The sequence below is a fragment of the Polypterus senegalus genome, chromosome 3 (assembly GCF_016835505.1).
Source record: "Polypterus senegalus isolate Bchr_013 chromosome 3, ASM1683550v1, whole genome shotgun sequence".
In the NCBI taxonomy this organism is placed as follows: Eukaryota; Metazoa; Chordata; class Cladistia; order Polypteriformes; family Polypteridae; genus Polypterus; species Polypterus senegalus.
Window position 1 is genome coordinate 130,084,327 of NC_053156.1, and position 24,661 is coordinate 130,108,987.

General features: G+C 38.0%; 1 protein-coding gene across 2 annotated transcripts in view; it reads left to right on the top strand.

Moving 5' to 3' along the window:
• Positions 1 to 24,661, top strand: part of slc16a10 (solute carrier family 16 member 10) — a 159,097-nt gene that overhangs the window by 129,300 nt on the left and 5,136 nt on the right. For both annotated transcript variants that reach the window (XM_039747937.1, XM_039747938.1), the window contains exons 4-5: positions 19,806 to 19,949; positions 20,226 to 20,454. In XM_039747937.1, coding sequence (XP_039603871.1) covers positions 19,806 to 19,949; positions 20,226 to 20,454 — 373 coding nt within the window. The remainder of the gene's footprint in view (positions 1 to 19,805; positions 19,950 to 20,225; positions 20,455 to 24,661) is intronic.

The window sequence follows — 24,661 nt, forward strand, 5'->3', positions numbered from 1 at the left end:
TATAGCTTAATGCCCCAATTCTCTTCAGTGTTCTTTTTAATTTGAACTTATGTGTTGTTGAAGTTTGCTCTCTTTAATTGTCCGTAAATGATATAAGCCAACAGTAGACATACACGTACAGTTAGGTCCATAAATATTTGGACAGAGACAACTTTTTTCTAAATTTGGTTCTGTACAACTCAGATGCAGTTGAAGTGCAGACTTACAGCTTTAATTCAGTGGGTTGAACAAAAAGATTGCATAAAAATGTGAGGCAACTAAAGCATTTGGTTAACACAATCCCTTTATTTCAGGAGCTCAAAAGTAATTGGACAAATTAAATAACTGGAAATAAAATGTTCATTTCTAATACTTGGTTGAAAACCCTTTGCTGACAATGACAGCCTGAAGTCTTGAACTCATGGACATCACCAGATGCTGGGTTTCCTCCTTTTCAATGCTCTGCCAGGCCTTTACTGCAGCATCTTTCAGTTCCTGTTTGTTTGTGGGCCTTTCTGTCTGAAGTTTAGTCTTCAACAAGTGAAACGCATGCTCAATTGGGTTAAAATCAGGTGACTGACTTGGCCATTCAAGAATTCTCCACTTATTTGCTTTAATAAACTCCTGGGTTGCTTTGGCTGTATGTTTTAGGTCATTGTACATCTGTATCATGAAATGCTGCCAAAATCAATTTGACTACATTTAGCTGGATGTGAGCAGACAGTATGTCTCTGATCACCTCAGAATTAATTCGGCTGCTTCTGTCCTGTGTCACATCATCAATAAACACTAGTGTCCCAGTGCCACTGGCAGCCATGCATGCCCAAGCCATCACACTGCCTCCACTGTGTTTTACAGATGATGTGGTATGCTTTGGATAATGAGCTGTTCCACGCCTGCTCCATACTTTTTTCTTGCCATCGTTCTGGTAGAGGTTGATCTTGGTTTCATTTGTCCAAAGAATGTTTTTCCAGAACTGTGCTGGCTTTTTTAGATGTTCTTTAGCAAAGTCCAATCTAGCCTTTCTATTCTTGAGGCTTATGAGTGGCTTGCACCTTGCAGTGCACCCTCTGTATTTACTTTCATGCAGTCTTCTCTTTATGGTAGACTTGGATATCGATATGCCTACCCCCTGGAGAGTGTTGTTCACTTGGTTGGCTGTTGTGAAGGGGTTTCTCTTCACCATGGAAAAGATTCTGCGATCATCCACCACTGTTGTCTTCCGTGGAGGTCCAGGTCTTTTTGCATTGCTGAGTTCACCAGTGGTTGCTTTCTTTCTCAGGATGTATCAAACTGTAGATTTTGCCACTCGTAATATTGTACCAATTTCTCGGATCGTTTTTTTCTGTTTTCGCACCTTAAGGATGGCTTCTTTCACCTGTATGGAGAGCTCTTTTGACCACATGTTGTCTGTTCACAGCAAAATCTTCCACATGCAAGCACCACACCTCAAATCAACTCCAGGCCTTTTATCTGTTTAATTGATAATGACATAACGACGGACTTGTCCACACCTGCCCATGAAATAGCTTTTCAGTCAATTGTCCAATTACTTTTGAGCCCCTGAAATGAAGGGATTGTGTTAAAAATAATGTTGCCTCACATTTTTATGCAATCTTTTTGTTCACCCCACTGAATTAAAGCTGAAAGTCTGCACTTCAACTGCATCTGAGTTGTTTCATTTAAAATTCATTGTGGTAATGTACAGAACCAAAATTAGAAAAAAGTTGTCTCTGTCCAAATATTTATGGACCTAACTGTAATTGTGAATGTTACAGGGGGTCGGTGACATGTGCCCATGACTTTATACCCATTATTAGAGACTACTATGCAGTAAATCAAACAAGTATTACAGTTAAAAAATACTTTGTCCTCTATATTAATGCTGGTATTATGTTCCTGAGTGGGTTACATTATTCACTTATATAACTATTAGACAGTAGAAGAAGAAGACTTTATTGTAATTGTATATCTCTATTATATAAAAAAATCCTGCTACACGACAAGACTTTTTGGAAGATTTTTTCAAGTCCCATGAGTTGAGACCTTGGCCATGAGATGTTTTCAAGTCACACCCTCATCTAAACAATTCAACCACCCACACGGTCTTCTCACCTCTCATTCGTGTGAATGCTTTTGTCAGACACAGTTCCTGCTCTCTCAGCTCTTACAAATTTGAACGTTTTCCTAACTTTAAGTTCCCAAGTAAAGAAGATGTATTATGTCCAAATCTTTTTGAAGAATTTCATCCCAAAGGGCACCGGGAAACGATGAAGTCAAGCAAATTAACACCATAAATTACGATCGGTTACACGGCAAATTGGTAAAATACGTATCAATAGACTATGCTGAAACAGTTGGTGGTGATCGTGCAGAAGATGAAAACATCAAAGTCCAAACACAGAATCAAAATTCAATGCGATATTGACAAAAATTGAATTAAAAAAATTGTCTTTACTGAAGTTTTACAGTAAAAGTGTAAGTTTGAAAAGTATTTGCGTGTTAATTTCAAAGCCAAAGAGAACAAAATCATATTACGCAATGAATAACGCAACATGAAACATAATTTACTTTCAAATTATTATGTTTAACTCTTTTAATATAGTTAATTACTCACTGTAATGTAACAGGCAGGCAGGGGTTGGTGAGCAAAGCGAGCAGGGGGCAAAGCCCCCTAATATTGTACAATGAAATTTCAACATGCATCTCCTTTAAAAGTGCACCTATGTAAATAATAAAATAGACAACTTGAACTATGATAAAACAGTAAAACACATAATAAGATAAAAATTATAGTAAACTAGCAAAATACCCGCGCTTCGCAGCGGAGAAGTAGTGTGTTAAAGAAGTTATGAAAATGAAAAGCAAACATTTTAAAAATAACGTAAGATGATTGTTAATGTAATTGTTTTGTCATTGATATTGAGTGTTGTTGTCATATCTATCTATTTATATATATATATATATTTATATATATCTGTATATATCTGTATATATATATTTATATATATCTGTATATATATATTTATATATATCTGTATATATATATATATATATCTATATATATATATATATATATATATATATATATATATATATATATATATATATAGCAAAATACCTGCATTGGCAGCGAGAAGTAAAAGAAAAGGAAACATTTTAATAATAACGTAACATGATTGACAATGTAATTGTTTTGTCATTGTCATGAGTGTTGCTGGCATATATATATAAATATATATATATATATATACATCTATACATATATATATACACAGTTATATATATATACATATACACACATACATATATATACATACTGTATATACACATATACATATCTACATATATACTGTATATACACATTTATATATACAAATCTACATATATATATCCACATATATATATATATTAGGTGGGACTCGATTAAAAAATTAATCCAATTAATTAGAGGCTGTGTAAGAATTAATCTTGATTAATCGTATGTAATCACACGTAAATTTGCCCCAAATCGCAAATGTTTTTTTTTAATTTAAAAGTGTTTTAGTGGGCGACAGAATCAAATAATAGACATGTACATGAATATTGTAAACTGAAGCTGTTTTAATTTCTGAAAAAAAGCCTTTAAACTGCATTTGAATTCAAAACAGAAACAAAAATATCATCCCTGGTTAAAATTGGGCAGACTTAAAAATAAAGTGGTAGTTTAAGTACTTTAAGTAGATTTTCAGAATAGTATTGTCTTTAAATAATAATAACCAAAATTTCAACATAAAGTGCAGTTTTCTTCTTAAAAAATAAGTCAGAAACATAAAAGGTAATTTGACCAACTTAATCTTTAAACTCTGAGTAACCTTAGCCAAAATTATTTTGTACATTAGGCTAAAACAGTGTGATCATTGAACATTTTGTAATTAGATGTAATTAGAATTACTAACGGTCACGGAAGTCCAATGATCCCCAGTAAGAGCCACAAAGTCTGCTTTCTGTAATGCATCTAATTTTGCTTGCTTTTCAGTGTGCACAAAACCATGCTTTTATCAAGGCTTCGCGCGGGAAGTCGAAATGATCAGTCGTAGGAACGCGCTTTATTCCGACTCTAACATTTTTGTAGCTGTGATGTGTGCATCAGTGTAATGGATGTACCAGGAAATGATGCATTGACAAAAGTTCCCGTTTGCTTGGAATTGAAAGTGTGATTAAATGCGTTATTTTTAACGCGTTATGGAGTACATGCATCGAAGCTTCTCAGCTGTGCTTGTGCTAATAAAGGGAAACATTTTAAAAATAACGTAACATGATTCTGCGTTAACCTAATATTTTTCATACGTCCCAAACCAAGGAGATGCGAAGGTAAAATGAATCAGTAGCGCGCGTACATACTCAGTGCATCCCCTCTCGGGAATCGAACCTCAAATGTCGGCATTAGAGGCTTAAGACTCTACAATTGAGCCACAGCATGTGGCTTGTCTATGCGAGTATATACTGTAGATAGGGGTATATATATACATTTAAATATATACCAGCGTATCGCAGTGGAGAAGTAGAAGTTATGAAAAGAAAAGGGAACATTTTAAAAATAACGTAACATGATTGTCAATATACAGTAATTGTTTTGTGAGTGTTATTGAATGTTGCTGTCATCAAGGATTTGATTATCATTATTTCTTTCAATCAGGGTCGTATTTGTACGATGTGTTGTGTTCAAGTTACATTCCGTGTTTGTCAATCGTTGTAAAGATGACAGGTTTCATTCATCGATTCGTTTCTTACTGCATCAATAAACAGCTCGTCTTCTTCTTTATCTGAGACCTGACACACTGCATGCACGGGTTTTTTACACTGTCTTCCTTTAGCGGGACATTGACTTTTTCCACCGTGTGCTTTGTTTCCACAGTAGCTGCATTTATGAATATGCTTATCAGACGCTTCATATTTTTGCTGCCTTTTCAACTGTGTAATTCGGTTTTGTTCAGCGCTTTTTGGAACTGTTGCTTTTTATCTGTGCACTGCGTCAGTTCACGTGAGCCACTCGGTGTACTTGCATCGAAGGTTCCCAGCTGTGCTGGTGCCATCTCGTGCTATGTCCATAGCTTTATTTAATGTTACCTTAGTCCTGGCACTTAAAACTTTCTCTCGCAGTTTCGCTGAGTTTGTGTCAAACACCACCCTGACCATCTCATCTTCCTCTCCATAAGCACAGTCCTTCACCCGTGAATATTTACCCGTGGCAGTTTGCTATTGGATTGCCGCTGACGGACGGCCTTCTATGGGCAGGCACTAAATTACAAACGCCAGCGGCAGCCTGTCTATGAACTTAATTTAAAGTGTAGGTTTACATCGTGCTTTGTTTCCGAAGTAGCAGAACTCGCTTCTTATTGTTTCGCTGCCTTCTCAATTATATAATGCATGTTTTCTTGAGCGCTTTTTTGAGGTCTTCCTGGTTTTCTATGTACTGCGTGATTACGTGGGAGGCGTGATGATGTCACACGAAACTCCGCCCCCACGGCGTTGAAGCTCATCTCCATTACAGTAAATGGAGAAAAACTGCTTCCAGTTATGACCATTACGCGTAGAATTTCGATATAAAACCTGCCCAACTTTTGTAAGGAAGCTGTAAGGAATCAACCTGCCAAATTTCAGCCTTCCACCCACACGGGAAGTTGGAGAATTAGTAGTTAGTGAGTGAGTGAGTGAGTCAGTGAGTGAGTGAGTGAGTGAGTGAGAGGGCTTTGCCTTTTATTAGTATAGATGAATTATAAATAATATTACAACTTAAAGGAAATCAATATTGCACATAAAACATGTGATTCCCAACAGGTCTTAAAATCTCACGTGGTTGTGTAGTGATTGATTCAATTTCAACTGCACAGGGATAAAACTGTTCTTGAGCCGCACTGTGTGGGCTTTTATAATTCTGTAGAGCCTCCCAGAGGGCAGGAGGGTAAACAGATGGTAACCAAGGTGAGAAAGATTCTTTAAAATATTTGATGTTCTGTTCAAACGGTGAATGTAATATATGCTTTCCAGAATTGGGAAGTGGTTACCAATGATTCTCTGGGCTGCTTTAATAATTTTCTGCATTGACTTGGTGTCTTCAGCTGTTCTGCTGCCATACCAGACAGTGATGACATAAATGAGCACACTGTTTATTGCACAGTGGCAGAACAACACTAATAATTTCTCTGATATACTGTATGTGTCTTTGTCAATATCCCTAAGAAGCACTATTATGATTATATTTCTTATTATTATTTTATTCTAATTATTATTACTAATAAAATATTCTACTTGTGTTCTAGTGGCTTGACCAAGATTGGTTAACACCTTGCACCCCAATATTCTGTATTAAAGATGAGTGGATAAATGAATGATTAATGGTATATAAACAAACATCCATTTATTCATGTGCTGAACAGCTTTTTACATTTACATTACATTACATTTATCGAACCTACAGTCTATGGAACACCAGTTGAATGCACAGTACTGTTTATGAATATTCTAAAATGGCCCCCTTTCAAGGGCAGTTTCTTGTGTGGCCAGATGAGAGAAAGCAATTCTCACAATGTCAGTGGGTTTGCCACATCACCTGGCGGCAGCAAGTCCTGTAGCTGTAACTGTTCTGTGAGCTCCAAAAGAATTTACATGGGACATGAGACTGATTAAGAGAAACAGAGGGAAAGGCAGTGGACGTCAGAGGGGGCTTCTAACTGCATAGTTACAGGCTAGAAGAGATTCATGGGCATGACAATCACACCAAAATAGGCTTTAAAGCTGCTTTAGGCCAGAGGTACTGTCAAGCGCAGAGACTGGAGGGGAGTTCTGGCAAAAAAGTTACTAAAAGGAGGATGAGATTGAGTTGCAAGTCCAATTAAACATCAAAACAAAACTCCAAGTAAAAAGCAAAACAGAAAATTCACACAGCATACTCAGAGACAAATTGAAATAAAATAAAAATGGGTGAAAACAAAAAAGAATTGTCAGCAGCCTACTGTTCCCTCTGAAGTGCATGTACGTGTGAGGCTGCACACAACTTAAGTGTCAGCACATAATATTCTCTATTAGTGCGCAAAGAAGTGAGTCAGGAATTTCCTGCACTGAATGTTTCCAATGCTGGGATGGTACAACCCCCCATACTCGGCTATATAAACTTGCCATGGAAAGCCCATAGGCAAATCTTTGAAAATTGAAATTAAAGTGCCCTAATTAGTTCGTCTTCTCGTATGCCAATCCATGATAAATGTTACTTGTGTAGAGCTTGGCAGTTATTTGCTTTGAAGTGACTTTGGATTGTAAAACAAAGTGAAGTAAAGCTCGATGTCTACCAAATGTTTCAACAAATAACAATGAGTTGAAGAAGAAAGCAATAATAAGCCATTGAATCAGAGGAAAGCCCCACAGACAACAGATTAGGATGAATTGGGTGTAACATGTTGACAAAACGTGTAACAATTAGACTTTTCTGAAATATCAATTATGTGCTGAGTGAAACTACAGTACATGTCATGTACATTGGAGACAGCATAGTAAGACATTCTGCAAAATGTGCAAATACAAACACACTGCCATGCAAAACACGTTAAATAATGTGAACTGCGGCACTCACTAGATTATTAAACTGAGATCAACTTGATCGTTAACACCAAAGCCCCCTTATTATCAGACCCCATTTAAATTAAGCCTAAAGTCTTATCCTTGCTCTTTTTCGTTTTTGAAGGTGGCTAAATGCCTTAGTCAGTGGTGCGGTGTTTTCTTTTTCCGTTCATTTCTTGTATTATTTTAATGTGTTTCATTTCGATTTTGGCCTTGCGTGTAACACACTGCATTTCTGGCCGACAGTCATTTTTGCTAATAACTCTGCTTTTCCTGTGATGAAAATACTGAGATGTGATTTGTAGCAATTTGAAATCAAGATCGAATTAATTTCTTGTTATGTAATGCTAACATTATACGCTTTTAAAAAGGAATGTGGTTAAACTGCCCATACAATTTTTTTTATAGTCGCCAGTCATAAGCAATATTCAGTATACCTGTTCAGCTTCATGAGTGAATGAATAAATATATTATGTGTGCTTCAATAGTTTAAACATGCCACTTTAATAAATAAGTGTGTGATGTATAATGCATAAAACATTCAGATTATAACATATAGATACAGTGGAGGAAATAATTATTTGACCCCTCACTGATTTTGTAAGTTTGTCCAATGACAAAGAAATGAAAAGTCTCAGAACAGTATCATTTCAATGGTAGGTTTATTTCAACAGTGGCAGATTGCACATCAAAAGGAAAATCGAAAAAATAACTTTAAATAAAAGATAGAAATTGATTTGCATTTCATTGAGGGAAATAAGTTTTTGAACCCCTACCAACCATTAAGAGTTCTGGCTCCCACAGAGTGGTTATTCACTTCTACTCAATTAGTCACCCTCATTAAGGACACCTGTCTTAACTAGTCACCTGTATAAAAGACACCTGTCCACAGAATCAATCAATCAAGCAGACTCCACACTCTACAACATGGGAAAGACCAAAGAGCTGTCCAAGGATGTCAGAGACAAAATTGTAGACCTGCACAAGGCTGGAATGGGCTACAAAACCATTAGCAAGAAGCTGGGAGAGAAGGTGACAACTGTTGGTGCGATTGTTCGAAAATGGAAGGAGCACAAAATGACCATCAATCGACCTCGCTCTGGGGCTCCACGCAAGATCTCACCTCGTGGGGTGTCAATGGTTCTGAGAAAGGTGAAAAAGAATCCTAGAACTACATGGGAGGAGTTAGTTAATGACCTCAAATTAGCAGGGACCACAGTCACCAAGAAAACCATTGGAAATACATTACACCGCAATGGATTAAAATCCTGCAGGGCTCGCAAGGTCCCCCTGCTCAAGAAGGCACATGTGCAGGCCCGTCTGAAGTTTGCCAATGAACACCTGAATGATTCAGAGAGTGACTGGGAGAAGGTGCTGTGGTCTGATGAGACCAAAATAGAGCTCTTTGGCATTAACCCAGCTCGCTGTGTTTGGAGGAAGAAAAATGCTGCCTATGACCCCCAAAACACCGTCCCCACCGTCAAGCATGGGGGTGGAAACATTTTGCTTTGGGGGTGTTTTTCTGCTAAGGGCACAGGACAACTTAATCGCATTAACGGAAAATGGACGGAGCCATGTATCGTGAAATCCTGAGCGACAATCTCCTTCCCTCTGCCAGGAAACTGAAAATGGGTCGTGGATGGGTGTTCCAGCACGACAATGACCCAAAACATACAGCAAAGCAACAAAGGAGTGGCTCAAGAAGAAGCACATTAAGGTCATGGAGTGGCCTAGTCAGTCTCCGGACCTTAATCCAATAGAAAACCTATGGAGGGAGCTCAAGCTCAGAGTAGCACAGAGACAGCCTCGAAACCTTAGGGATTTAGAGATGATCTGCAAAGAGGAGTGGACCAACATTCCTCCTAAAATGTGCGCAAAACTTGGTCATCAATTACAAGAAACGTTTGACCTCTGTGCTTGCAAACAAGGGTTTTTCCACTAAGTATTAAGTCTTTTTTTTGTTAGAGGGTTCAAAAACTTATTTCCCTCAATGAAATGCAAATCAATTTCTATCTTTTATTTAAAGTTATTTTTTCGATTTTCCTTTTGATGTGCAATTTGCCACTGTTGAAATAAACCTACCATTGAAATGATACTGTTCTGAGACTTTTCATTTCTTTGTCATTGGACAAACTTACAAAATCAGTGAGGGGTCAAATAATTATTTCCTCCACTGTAAATGAATATATTGAAAAATATTGCTCATGCCAACCTAGTCCTTAAAACAATATTGTTGCCTATCCCACCATACAACGCACTGTATAGCTATGTAGTGTAATGAACTTGGCAGTTGTTATCTTCTTAAACAGAACATGTTTTCTTTGGATGGTGGAAGGACAGACTGGAAACAGTTGAAATTTTAGGATGCCAACCGGGTCGTCCCTTTTAATCGTCACGAGACAACACAAGCAAAATAAAGAAAATTAACAAAAACAGTGCCAGTGCGCTATCACGATCAGGGATTTCTTTCTCCTAAGGAATGTTTTGCGTGCTCCGCCATGCGGCTCGTTCCGGTCTCCCGGCAAAAGATGCCTTTCTCTTTCCCAACGCTTCTTTTATAGCACAACTTCTGGAAGCGATGGGGTTATGTGCCCTTATTGGGTGGCTTCTCAGAGCTGTGAGGGAAGAAGAACAACAGGATAAAGTCAGTGGTTACCCCGTCATCTCGGTGGTTTATTGTGTATTGTTATAAATGGAAAGTTCCTGTCTGCAAGTACATTGGTGAAGACACTGACAGTAACAAGAGCAAGTGTGAAATTGAAGATGTAGTGGTCGGGTTTGTAGAACTCAATTAAAGAGAAACAGCATTTTAAACTGCTTCCATAATGTGTGCAAAGAGGACCATAATATGCTGAAAAAAAGGACCAAAGAAGGGAAAATGACAGGTGACACTGGTAAACGAAATTTACCTGCTGTCTGGTCACACACAAAAGTGTGCTGGCACAGCTACAGTATTTATTGATTGTCTACAAGGTTGTGTGGATTGCCTTCCTTCATAAGGTGCTGTTGATACAAAGTTTAAAGTGCCCAGTGCTGCCAAAGTAAACAGCCTACCCCCTGAGCACATGGGCAAAGCTACAAGCAAGACACACTTTATAAAACGTTCACAAGATAGCACTCTGTACAGATGGCTGAAACAAAAAGGGACTCACTGCATCTCTTATGGTCATATCCATAGGTTTCTACAGTCCCTCTGCTCTTTAGGCACAGTGTGTGTTTCTTAATCTTTATCTTAATCTTTATTGAGTAGACTTTTTTAAAATTAAAACTTCGCAGAAATGATTATTTCAAAATAAAAAAAAATAAGTAAGTTATTAAAAATAAAATGTAAAATAGATATTGTCAAAACCTCATAAACCTAAACTAAAACAACAAATGAAACAGCAGGTAAAGCTAGTATAAAAATGTCCATTTTAAAATATTTACTACAGTAATGATGGCTGGAAGTGCTTTGGTGTGTTGCTTACGAGGCAGACAAACGGACAGGCTACCCCATGAATAGACAGGGCAGATATCTGCAGGGCCGGCAATTTTGCTGCCGTAGGTGAAGCTGGAAATGATGCCTCCACATTACCTGACCTCCATCATATGAACTAATACAAATATTCACATTCAAACATGCACTTTATGTGGGCCAAAGGGGTGTATTTGTTTTGATGAATTTTACAATTCTTGGTAAGTGATGCCAACGAAAACTAGCAGTTTACTATCGATGTTAGGTACAGTAAATTCATGTAAACTTCACTTTAGTCCTTTAGTTCTGGGTATTTTTTGTTTGCAAAATGTGTAAACACAAGTAATACATAAATGTAACACATTTTATAGAATACTTATAAATGGGTTAATTGCTTGATAGTAGCTTTGTTTTAGAAAGAAAATACTAGTTTTAAAAAGTAAGTAATATATTGAAATTCTTTTACAATTATAAAAATAAAAATCCCTGAAATTCAAAACTGCTTTTTTTCTTGACTTCATCTTTGCAAATTAAAAAAAAAAAAATTAAATCCACTGTTTCAGCTAACTCATTGGCAACTGATAAGTTTGCTGCAAAATAACACATCACTTAATTAGCTCAGGGGTCCAATTAAAAACAGAAGCTGGTTGGAACAAAAACCTGCAGCCACAGTGGGTCCCCAGGACCGAGTTTGGGAAACACTGCCTTAGAAGTATTCCCCACCTCAGACACAGCCACCTAGTCAATTTTGCAATTTTTGTACAATACCAGATCACGTGAACCTGAGTTTAGTTCCTTACTGGTATGTGTACTCCACAGTAGACATGTAGCCTTTGAGTGGTTTAATAGGAATCCATGTCACAATTCGAAACATGTGCCATCAGCTTAATGAAAGACTTCAAATTGACCAGGTATTACAAGTCCACATTAGGTGTCTGTGAAAATTAAATTCCTCTGGTTGTTATGTTTATCTCTTACTAGCCATCCCCCATGGCTTCGCCCGCGTATTAGTGAAAAAGGACAGTGAGGACGGCCCTGCCCAGCTCCCTACTCATGATGTCATGCTTCCCCTTCCCCTCAGCCTGTAGCCTCTGTCTCAGATTAGCGCAAATATATCGCTTCTGCAAGTGAGCTATGATTCTTAGCGTGATGAGAGAAGCCGCAAAATCAACCAAAACGTTCAAGCAAATTCTAGAAAAAAGCCAGATCTAAATCCGTTAAGTAGTTCTCTCGTTCGCTAGCTAAACAGATATAAGATACACCCTGAGGCTGGCGTGTGAGTGAGGCGGGCCCAACCCCCCTTGGCCCGCTGCGTCTCCCTCAGATTTGCACAAATGAATCGGTACCACTAGTGAACTATGATACTTAGCGCAATGAGAAAAGTTGCAGAATCAACCAGAATGTTTAAGCAAATTATAGAAAAAAACCTGATCTAAATCTGTTAAGTAGTTCTCTCGTGAAAAGCTGCCAGACATAAAGACAGACAGACAGATGTTGGATTATAGTTATAAAATAGGGCATAAAAAATTATTGGATTATTAGTGTAGTGAATTATGTACACATTAGCAGTCATTGTAAAAACTAAATGGACTTCCAAATCTTTGCCTGTATTTGTATCTTTCCAATACAGTGTGTATATACTATGGTTCAAGTCCCTCCGCCATTTCTGCATATGCTGTATTTATGAGTCCAGACACACACTTGGAATATTGTTAAACCATGTAAAATATTGTTAAATTCCTAACTATGTGTTCATTGTTTCATCTACTATAACTGATAAGGCTGCCTTTTTTATATATACTGACCTTCAGATCTCCCAGGGTAGTTGCAGAGTTTACTGGCTGAAGGGCTTTCATAAAACAAATACTAAAAAGCAGAGGAGACACTTTGTTGGCTTCTTCTTGTGTCTGTCCTAATAAATATTGGCACAAGGTAATCTTAACCCTTAAAGTGGCTTTCAGGTATGGAGAGAGAAGCTACAATTTGAGAAAGTGAGATAAGTAGTAATTAGCATGACACGATGAGAAACATCAAAGGCACAAATTTCTGTTAGGTCATATGTCTCCTCAAGAAGCATGGTCCTTCTGGTGTAACTGTGTCACTTTCAGTGTCATTCCCTTCAAATACATGTTTTTTTAATGCTGATTGTGTGTTAAATGTCATAAAATTCAATGTAAATTAATTGTTCTAATCCCAAGAAGATTGTACATCAAACATAATTCACAATGGTTAATCTGCCACTAATAAATTACTTTAACTGCTAGTTATCTATAGATTTTGAGCATTTTGAAGACCCTGATTAGGCCTTCATGCAGCCTTTTCTTCTTGAGACTATAGAGGTTTAAATTTCTTACCTGTCAGAGAAGGACATGCCCTTCAGTCCCAGCATGCACTTGGTTGCTGACCTTTGCTTCTATCATTTTGTAGTGCTGTGCTGCGCACGGAAATCCAGATGTGGCCTCACTGGCAGTCTGAGCAATAATGGCCCTTGATAAGGTTTTCACTTTGTACTAGCACCCATCTTGTAATGGCTGCAATGAGTCTGTATCACATTATTTGTTATCTTAACTCATGCACTTGAGTTTTCATTATAGGGCACTTAAAAGTAAAGCATAATAAATAAAAGTAAACTTAACTAGCTTTGAAAAGCTCCCGCTACACTTGAATTCTCCCACTTTTTGATGTCCAACTGTGACAATCTGAATTGTTGGCACAGAGTGAACAACCCTAAGATGTAAAATATTTGATGTTTCTTGAAGAGGAAATAAAAACTTAAGATGGCATGAATAGTCAACACTTTTTTTCTGATAGTTCTCTTTGGTTTCCTCCTACAGTTGAAAGACATGCAGGTTAAAGACCAAAAACTGCAGATACGTGTTCTTGGTACTTGGTTCTTGCTAGTCAGCAGTAAGGTGTGAGAGCAATGTAATTTTTAAAAGCACGAACCTATCTTTTATAAATGACCAGTGTGTAAATAAGGCTGGTACTTCCCTTGTGCCCATTAATGAGGAGTTAAATTGTACCTCCCTTCTGATCTAAAATTGATTAGAATGATGTGCTGCATGCTGTCATTTATAACTCACATGGATAAAATTGTGGTGATTAATGAGCGAGGTTGAGTGTGCCATAAATGGACCTCCTATTTTGGTTCCCATCTGGCACCCATTGCTGAGAATAAGGTATTGGCTCCTTGTGACCCTAAACTGCATTAGCAGGCTAAAAGGATGGACAAATAAATGTTTTTATACTGTATAATTTATGTAGACAGTGATCAGGAAATCCATTTTCCAACAATTCAAAATAACTCATATTTGGTATTCTAAATTTTATTTTTGTGACCTTCTTTGCCCTAACAAAAACCACACAATGTGTCCCTTCTTACCTCCCTTATGTCTCTTTTAAATAAGAATGGCCTTTCTTTGGCTCCCAAATATAAACTCTTTTGGTCCAGAGACGAGAAGGAGCTTTTAATAAAAGCTCCTATTGGGAACGCATCAAATTGCTGGCTTCAAATCACGTCTAGTTCTGCCTAGCTATGGAAAAGGTAGGAAAGAGATTTTAACATGAACCAGGAGATGGATATTTCCAGAAATAAAAAAAAATGCTAATTAAAGTTCCTAAGTAATTAATACAAACTCTGATAAAGATTTTAATTGTATCCAGCATCTTGGACAACCAGGAAGTGTGTGATGCTGAACCTTATATGCGGTGACATGTGGTTGTCCCAAGCTAGCAATCTGCTAGTGTTTTGACTCAAAAAGAGACATTAAAGTTTTTAATGAAAGGGATCAGGTGATGAGACAATAGTCCAGAAACAAACTGTGGTCATAGCCAAAAATCTTTACCCGATTAGATGTCAAGTTCAAAAACGTGAGTCAAAAAATCAAAAGTGGTAAAAATAAAGGCAAGGTCATAAAGGCATTAGGAAAATAGTGAAATGTACCCCAGCACTGTTATTATCTTAATCTCAGATATTAAAGGAATGTGCAAGCTGATCTTTGAGCAGTTGCTCTGGTGATATCACACATGGCGTACTTCTGGTGCCTTCTGGGAATATGTCATGAAGATGGGGTTTCTGAGCACAATAAGTCCCAATAATGTCTCAAAATCCCTACTGGAGTTGGAATACTGTCAAACCCTGGCTATTAACAAGAGGGCAAATGTGGAATCATTATGAATAAAAGTATTTATCATACAAAAAATGATCTGTAAAACCTGGAAGCCCCAGAGATCACAAAAGGCTGAAGTTGGTAAACAACATCTCAAAACACAAAACCAAAGAATAGTAAAAACACAGAGCACAGAGGTCAAAACTCCTGTACTTGAAGGTACAGTGGATTTTTCTCAGCCTTTAGAGAGCTGAAGGCAGTCCCTTGACAGTGATGGGCAGGTGGCTTCACCTCTTGGGGAACCAGCCACATAACACATAACACATGGTGCATAAAAAGATACATAAATATATAGCAACTAACTGATCAACAGTGTTAACATAAATAATGAACAAAACACTTGTAAATGAGGAATTTGAACCCCAGCCAGGGAGGAACCCTGGCTAAATTATGACAGAATGTTTGTCTTGGAAACCATAACACTAAGTGCAGTGCACAAAGTTGTGCTGTGGGAGAAAATTGTGAATTAAAAATTAATAAAAAATATATACTTTCCCATGAGCCTTCAATGGACAAACTAATATCAACATTAATATGTAGAAAACCCTAAAATTAGGTCAAAAAAGAACTCTACCAAGTAAATGTCAAATCACAATAGCTTGCAACAATACGCAAAACCCAATTAACAGTGGCATCAATAGAAAATCAAAATGGTGTTGTATCATTGTAACATTTTCAGAACATTTTACAATTATCTCAAAAATTATTCCTCACTATGAAAACATCCATAGCGCAAAGAAAACTGGGAAAATAAAGTCAGTAATTCCCAAGAATAAAATTTTAAATAGTAAAAAATCATGAACTCCTGATGCTGTCCATGAAAAGTTCTCCCTGGCAGGTTCAGGTATCCCTGCATTCGTGAACCAGTATACAGATATATACGGACCAGGCATACCTGCAGATTTGTGATCACTTTAGAGTGTAGCAATGTACCTTAATGGCCTGGTGAACTTGTACATTTCTATGCAGTGCCCCCCACCTGCCCTTTTTATAGCATCATCCACAGTAACAGTCACCTTCAGAGATCATTCTCACAGTTCAAATTTTGGCTTCACCATCAGCGTATGCCATGATTGGGGGCTAATCCAAATGTGGTTTCATGTTGAACATTGTCAGGGTTAACTTTACAACAGTTACTGGTTTATTTTAAGAGATGAATGGAGCACTTTTTACAGAACAATGGAAGCCAGCTTAAGCTTCCTAAATATATAACACAGCACATGTCCACCTTAGATGTGATCTGCCAAGCCCTGCTCACATCCTGGAACAACAAATAAGCTGATACTATCCTGGCCAGTTTGCTATTTATTTATTAGGTACCAAGTGTCAAGAAAGAATTTAACAAATGTTGTGCTTTGTTTCCAAGGTGTGAATTATATTCTGTCCTGTAGAAAATGCTAAATGCGTAATCCCAGAATCACCTATTAACAAAAGGCATTTTGATAGAACACGGTGAAGCCCTGAATCAAATGTGTAACTGCAAATACAGTAATTGCCTTCAGAAGTGAATATGTTTGTCTCCGTTAAACATGGCCCTACTTGTTTTGCAAATGTTGCTTTGTACACTTTGTTCAGTGTAGGATGACAAGCTCCACAGTACCAAATGGTGCTATGATATAACACTACAAGATCAAGTGAGGCCAATGCAGCTCTTCATGATTAAATAAAACATCTGGCATACAGGTTTCAAGAGACAACCAAACTTTAGAGGGCACGCGGGGCCTCACTACTCTGAAGTGTCTAAATGGTAATACTTGAAAGGAACTTGCACATCTTTTAAAATATAATGACTGTCTATTTTCAATTATGACCTGCCTACTTCCGTTATTTCTCACATTCTGTTATGGATAACTTTCACCACAGAGGTCACAGATCATTATTTTATCTTTTGTATTTGTGGCCTGTTCAAAACAAGCACCTAAAAATGCCCCTGTGGGCCTACCTCTGGTAGGTACAGGAAGAGGTTTGACCTTTTTCAATAGTTGAGAACACCACAATTGCAACCTTTCATTCTTCAGTCGTTGCCCTCTAGCAAAACATCTGTAGCACTGGCACATAATGTATTTTCTGATTTGTCTTTTGTTTCTCTGTGACATCCTCAATGTAAACCCTGTCAGCACCCAAGCACCTAGTAAAGTGAAGGGAAAAAAACAGGCAAGGTGGACCATAAAGAGGACCTTTGTGGGATAGGATCTGTTGCAATAATTTCTGGGAAGTTGCCATGGTAAATGGACACTAGTTTACAGTTGAAAAGAAGCGTGAAAAGGCAGGAGATGGAGGAACGAGACCGAGCACAGTCTTTCTGATGGAGAATTCAAACATAGTCTATCCACGGCCAGAATGCCTCACTTAAAGGTTTCCAGTTTAGAGGGAGCCATTTCAAAGACTTCATTGGCCAACACACTTCGGGAAGTAGCTGACGGGACAGTCGAGAGGGTTTAGATTGGGTGACCTGAAAGCAATTTTTATTTTTCTGCGGTAGCAAGTGTGGTGATGTGAAATTTTACATACAAGTTGATAAATATTTTGTATGTCTTTATTTGTAACTTAGATAAAGCAATGTAATATTAGTGTTACATTAGTGATAATAACAGCAATGGTTTGATGATTTAAGAACTCCTTCCCCCTTATTAGGGTAATTTTACGACAGGGTTGGGGGACATGCCTCAAACAAGTTTGGCTAATGTTTCTCTGCTAAAGTCTCTCTCTCAACCCCCACACAAAGCCAGGCTGCCTAACTGCCAAGCTTTACCTTAACATTTGGTTTTGTGGGCAGATGTGAAGATATTCTCTGCCCCATTGGTCTGAAGTATGGCTGTTTGAAACTGGCTTGCATCAGAAGCCTTTAAGTACCATGACACCCTATTGGCTCCAGGGGTTGGACAGAAGACCTATAAATGTGCTTGCTCTCTCTCTTTTACCAAACCGATGAAAGACCATCTCAGACCATGAACTGAAAAGGACAACCCAATGAAGAGCACAGCTCGGCAGTCATATTGAGACAGGCATGCAGCCTGTTCTGAAGAAAGCTGACCACAAAATGATGACTTAACTAGAGACATTTTAAGTAACTAACTAGTCTGTGTGCCGCCTCAAACTACACATCAACATTTATTAGGTTGTATGGTTGCCAATATTCAAATATACTTTGCATATTGTTCTTATTTATGAATATTATCAATAATACATTATTTAAAGTATAACTTAATTCCTGCTTGTCTTTTACTACACCTAATTGCCTGAGGTTATAAATGTAGAAGGTGGGGAGAGGTTATATGGCACAATACCTTATAAACAGTGGTAAGTCTGTGAGATTTGAGGCATTCTGACAAAGGCTACTTTATCAATAATACAAAAGGGGAAAGTAGAGTAATATATTACTATACCAAGACAAAACAGCATGTTTTGGAGACTCTGCTAAAAAAAGAAAGAGAAAAAAGGACTAAAATTTCATTTAAGAATTGACAGAACTGCGTGAACTTTGTGTGTTGCCTGTGGTCGAAGAGTTTTTTCTGTTTGTGTTACTTGTGTACCGTATATGTTGGTCTGAGTTGGGGGTTCGTATTCAGATTCGATTCAGATTCAGATTTATGTCTGTGTGTTTTTATATAATTAATTTAATACATTTGTTCTCCACTTTGTCTGTTGCTCTTTGTCGTTTTATTGGTATTATTTTAATTACATTATTTAATATATGAATATCGCAGGATGGAGTCCTGAGGGCAGTTTAGATGACCTGCTATCTGGATCAAATACATCACCAAAAGGCTGGTGAATAATAGCAACATCATCCAGGAAAGGGCAAAGCATAAGATGGTGATTTAGAACATAATACGTTTTACAGAGACCATTCAGTCCATAAAGCACCTTTGTCTTTCTAAAAGTTAAGTTGCCCAACGTTTTAAAAGTAAAGTTCCTGCTTCATGTATTTGACTCGGTGGTTTGTTTCAGATTCCTATGACCCTTTACAAAGAATTACTCCTCCAGATTCTTTGATCATATGATTTGTTATTTAATTAAACAGATTCTGCTTGGACATCTTAATTGAAGCCTTTTTGAATTTCGAAGGCCTGAATTAGGCTCCCACAGACCTTTCTGTGCTCAGCTCTGAAGAGATTTAATTCTCTTAGCATATGCTAAAACTGTAGATTATCTTAGAGGTGGAAGTTGGGATTTCCAGCCTTTTATTTCAAATATATCAATTCCCAGTTAAAAATTGGCTTTAATGTCTTCCTTGGGGACAAATAAAGTCTATCTATGTATCTGTCCATCTTTCTGTGGAATCACCATGAATGGAAAAGGTTTAGCAGGCCCATCCATTGCATTGTCAGTACTGAAGCAAAAATATATCTGCTTTTGATTTAAACTTTTTAAAAATGTGGCCACTAAAGTAAAACCATATGAGGCAAATTCATTAAAAACTCCACAAGCAGGCTTGTTTGAGACTGCAGACTGAAGTCATCAAAGCAGATTTAACTGCCCTTCCATCTAACATCTATAGTACAAGAATGCAACAGGAAATGTAAACTGCGCATGGATTCTTGTTGACACTGCATACTGTATTAGGAGTTATGTTTGTCCTTAGTGTGTGTTTTATCACCTCACAGATGGAGCACGTGAAAGAAAGGTTTGGTCCTGATGTCAACAAAGAAATTCTACTGCTGTGCATTGGCATCACCTCGGGTGTTGGGCGTTTGATTTTTGGAAGAGTAGCTGACTACATTCCTGGTGTGAACAAAGTTTACCTTCAGGTACAGTCATTTTGTATTGTCATTAATTATGGCAGCCTGGAATTTTGAAAGCAAGTTAATAGTTCATTTTTAATACAGAACCAATAAGTAGAACACTTTCTTAAACAGACGTTTAAAAACATCAACAAAAATTAAATGTAGTTACGATTGCAGGGATTGCTATCCTCTGCTGCTGTGACTGCGTTGCCGTAAGTGAATTGTGATGTTCCTCTAATTTGTAATTTATACCATTTTGCTTAGTTGCATAAATGAGTGCACAATCTTCTTATTTACCAGGTATCTTCATTTTTTGTGATTGGCCTGATGTCCATGATGGTCCCATTGTGCAATGTTTTCGGAGGTCTTATTGCTGTTTGCCTTCTCATGGGTCTTTTTGATGGCTGCTTCATCTGCATAATGGCTCCTATTGCTTTTGAGCTGGTTGGCCCTGAAAATGTGTCGCAGGCCATCGGCTTCCTTCTGGGATTAATGTCTTTACCTATGACTGTTGGACCACCAATTGCTGGTAAGATATTAAGGCTTTTGTTTAATTTTGTTCTAACTGATTAGTGGGTTACAGGTCTTAGGGTGGGCAGTGGGAGATGGAAATAGGGTTTTTTTCAGACATAAGAAACATGTTTCTCCATGACAAGGAGTCACAGATATCAAAAATGGTGTTTTATATCGTTAAATCAAGCACACAACAGAGAGAAACATTAAAGGAATAACAAAAAGTACCAAAAGAGCAAATCAAATCCTGCCACCCCTCCAGACCCAACTATATAGATATTTGAGCTGCAGACTGTCAGGTGGAGTGTCTGGCCCATTTCTTCTGCCCCTTTCCAGTAGCACTGAAATCTCTGTCCCATGGCCCCCCTGGGTTGTTTTTACCAAGTTCTCTCCTCAACCTCTTCTTGCTGAAAATAGTTTTATGCCATATACCATTGTCATTTCTGGCTAAGTTCCCCAAAATCACCTTCTACTGCCATTGTTGGTTCTTGTTTGGCTGCAGGGACACCAGGCTAAAACTTCTTATAGAGGAGAGGCATCTTGTATTCTGTCATGCCTCCGTGTCCATTAAAAATTTCCAATGTAGCTCCTCAGCTGACCACATTCCAAGAAACAGCATGACCCTGTCTGTTCCCACCTGAGATCATATGTCCTATCATATTTCCTCTTGCAGCCTTACGGACCTAGAGCTGTCTGTCAGAACACCATAGTGCCAGTCTCTTCTCTAAAATGGCATCTTGGCACTTTTCCTTTGTAAGGAGACATCCACCCCTGCAACCTAGTGAGCTGGGAGCCTTGCTGCCTTTTACCAGCCCTTCATGGCTTCTCTCTTATTCTTAATTCAGGCATCTGAAGCACATGCCAGGTTGCCCTACCCTCTGTCATCCTGGAGAAACATTCCAGGTTTCCTCCTAAGCCAGCACCCGTCTCCTTCACACACTGATTTTTACAGCACCAGATGGATCAAAGTCTACTGCCCCCTGCTGTGCATTCTTATTTTATGAGTTTGAGCATAAAGCCCTGATTGGAAAAGTGTGGTGAATACCATAGCTAATATATGATGATGATGATGAACTTTACACCATATAATGCAGATGTTATTGAGTGGATACTTATCACACTTAACCTTTTTATAAGCATGACTGATTAAAACCTAGTAGCATGGAATGCAATATGAACATTTTTTTTAATTTCCAAAGAATATCTCCAAGTTAAGCACTTACTGACTTAAAGCAGTGTTACTAAGAGAAATCACGACAAATCAAAAAGTGTAACTTTGGAATTAGGACTGGCTCCAAAGCCTGGCGAATGCGTCTGTGACTCTGAGCATTTGTTGGATCCTTGCCTTGAATAGTTGCAGCAGTGATTAAAGAGTTACATACTGTATACTGTATAAACATTTTAAATTCAAAGAGTCCAACTTATATCTCAATATACAAACTAAACATAAGGAATATAGACAGGAATGTACAAAAGACCATCCATCCATTACATTCCTCTATTTTCAAACCTGTTTAAATACAGTTAAGGGTTAGTATCAGGCATAAAGCATAAAATACTCCAGCTCCAGATGCCAGTCCAAAGTCAACCCTAGATTAGGTGAGCGTATTAAAAATAAGGCAAAAGCCAACTCTGGATGGGTTTATACAAAATAATAAGTCTGATTTTAGCTCATTATTATTTTTTTTTACTGGTGCTGGGCTTTTATTTATTTTAATGGTAGACCCACTGAGAATATTTTTGGAATTTAAAGGTCAACACATACATAAATTATACAAATTATCATAATAAAATAAATGTACATGAAGTACAACCAGCAAGGTTTCAAGCTGTAAACTTTTTTTATTGAAAAATGTTCTTTTTTAATGCTATAATTTTGACAACCCTATTTGACATGTTTATACTGCCATCATGTGGTAAAGTGTGGAAAATGAACATCTGCTGTTTGTGAATAAAGCTAGAGAAATACATCTTTACCTTACAGCACTAAAGTGTATTTTACAGTGCTGGATGGCGAGTCATGAGCAGTTTTTAACAGCTTGTGGGAGAAATTCTCAGCTGTACGGAAAAACAACAAAGCCAAGTCAACAAAGTCACCTGAATTATGGAACAATTGGTTTGAAAAGTTACATTCAAATGAATGAAGTTTGAATGAGTAAAGAAACATAATACAAAAAGGCTTGCTTTTTTTAAGATCTGATTTTATACTCAAAGCAGATGATGTCCAGCATCTGCACTGTTTCAGGCCATTCCTTTTATGTGGTGTTTCTCTGCACAGGTAAAGGTATTCACAATATTGCTGATCTACAAATGACTCACATAATGCACACTCTTGTGGGTCCTAGCAAAACTTTCCAAAGAGTGTCTCATACACAGGGTGATCATCTTTAATGGATCTCTTTTCTCTCAAAAAATATCTTTGTAGCCTGTGTCTGGTCACAATGAGATGTTAACTGCTGGATGTGTTGCCGCCCCATCTCACTGTCTGCATGCCTTCCTCCTAGAGTGGTGGTTATTAAACGTTTCCACAGCCAGCAGCCCTTGACTTCTCTAAATATGCTTTTGCACCCCCAATGAAAATTACATCCAGTTCTTATTTAGGGACCTTAAAACCAAAGCAAGGCTATATTGCAACTTGACTGTATACAAATTTGCTATCGCTCACCTCTCATAAAAATAATAATAACAAGGCTGTATAGCTCAGATGAAATAGGATATTCTAAAACAGTAATGACTGAACTGAATTTAAAAAGAACTAGGGAAGCCCAGAAGGTAGACAACACAGAAGTCAGCCCAGTGCCTTGCACCTTTAGAAGATATACAGTGGAGGAAATAATTATTTGACCCCTCACTGATTTTGTAAGTTTGTCCAATGACAAAGAAATGAAAAGTCTCAGAACAGTATCATTTCAATGGTAGGTTTATTTCAACAGTGGCAGATTGCACATCAAAAGGAAAATCGAAAAAATAACTTTAAATAAAAGATAGAAATTGATTTGCATTTCATTGAGGGAAATAAGTTTTTGAACCCCTACCAACCATTAAGAGTTCTGGCTCCCACAGAGTGGTTAGACACTTCTACTCAATTAGTCACCCTCATTAAGGACACCTGTCTTAACTAGTCACCTGTATAAAAGACACCTGTCCACAGAATCAATCAATCAAGCAGACTCCACACTCTACAACATGGGAAAGACCAAAGAGCTGTCCAAGGATGTCAGAGACAAAATTGTAGACCTGCACAGGGCTGGAATGGGCTACAAAACCATTAGCAAGAAGCTGGGAGAGAAGGTGACAACTGTTGGTGCGATTGTTCGAAAATGGAAGGAGCACAAAATGACCATCAATCGACCTCGCTCTGGGGCTCCACGCAAGATCTCACCTCGTGGGGGGTCAATGGTTCTGAGAAAGGTGAAAAAGAATCCTAGAACTACACGGGAGGAGTTAGTTAATGACCTCAAATTAGCAGGGACCACAGTCACCAAGAAAACCATTGGAAACACATTACACCGCAATGGATTAAAATCCTGCAGGGCTCGCAAGGTCCCCCTGCTCAAGAAGGCACATGTGCAGGCCCGTCTGAAGTTTGCCAATGAACACCTGAATGATTTAGAGAGTGACTGGGAGAAGGTGCTGTGGTCTGATGAGACCAAAATAGAGCTCTTTGGCATTAACTCAACTCGCTGTGTTTGGAGGAAGAAAAATGCTGCCTATGACCCCCAAAACACCGTCCCCACCGTCAAGCATGGGGGTGGAAACATTTTGCTTTGGGGGTGTTTTTCTGCTAAGGGCACAGGACAACTTAATCGCATTAACGGGAAAATGGACGGAGCCATGTATCGTGAAATCCTGAGCGACAATCTCCTTCCCTCTGAAAATCAGGTCAAATTTGACCCAAAGACATTGTAAGTGTTAAGAAACTCAGCTCAAGAGACACAGACCGTTAGGAGGACCATTAAGCTTCAAGGCCAGTTCTTTGGCCACAGAGTGCACTGTCTGTTACCTGAGAGTGTGGAATAGACGGCTGTGCTGTTTGTGCCTGGGGTCCAGTGGACATAATAAACAGATGGGCTGGTTGATTTGTTTTTTTTACATATGTAGTAATTTTATTTAATATAAAAGTCAATGTGTGTGTGTGTGTGTATGTATGTTCCAGCATCACTTCCGAACAGCTGGAGCGATTTTCATGGAACTTGGTAGACATGTTTATCATTGGTCGACTA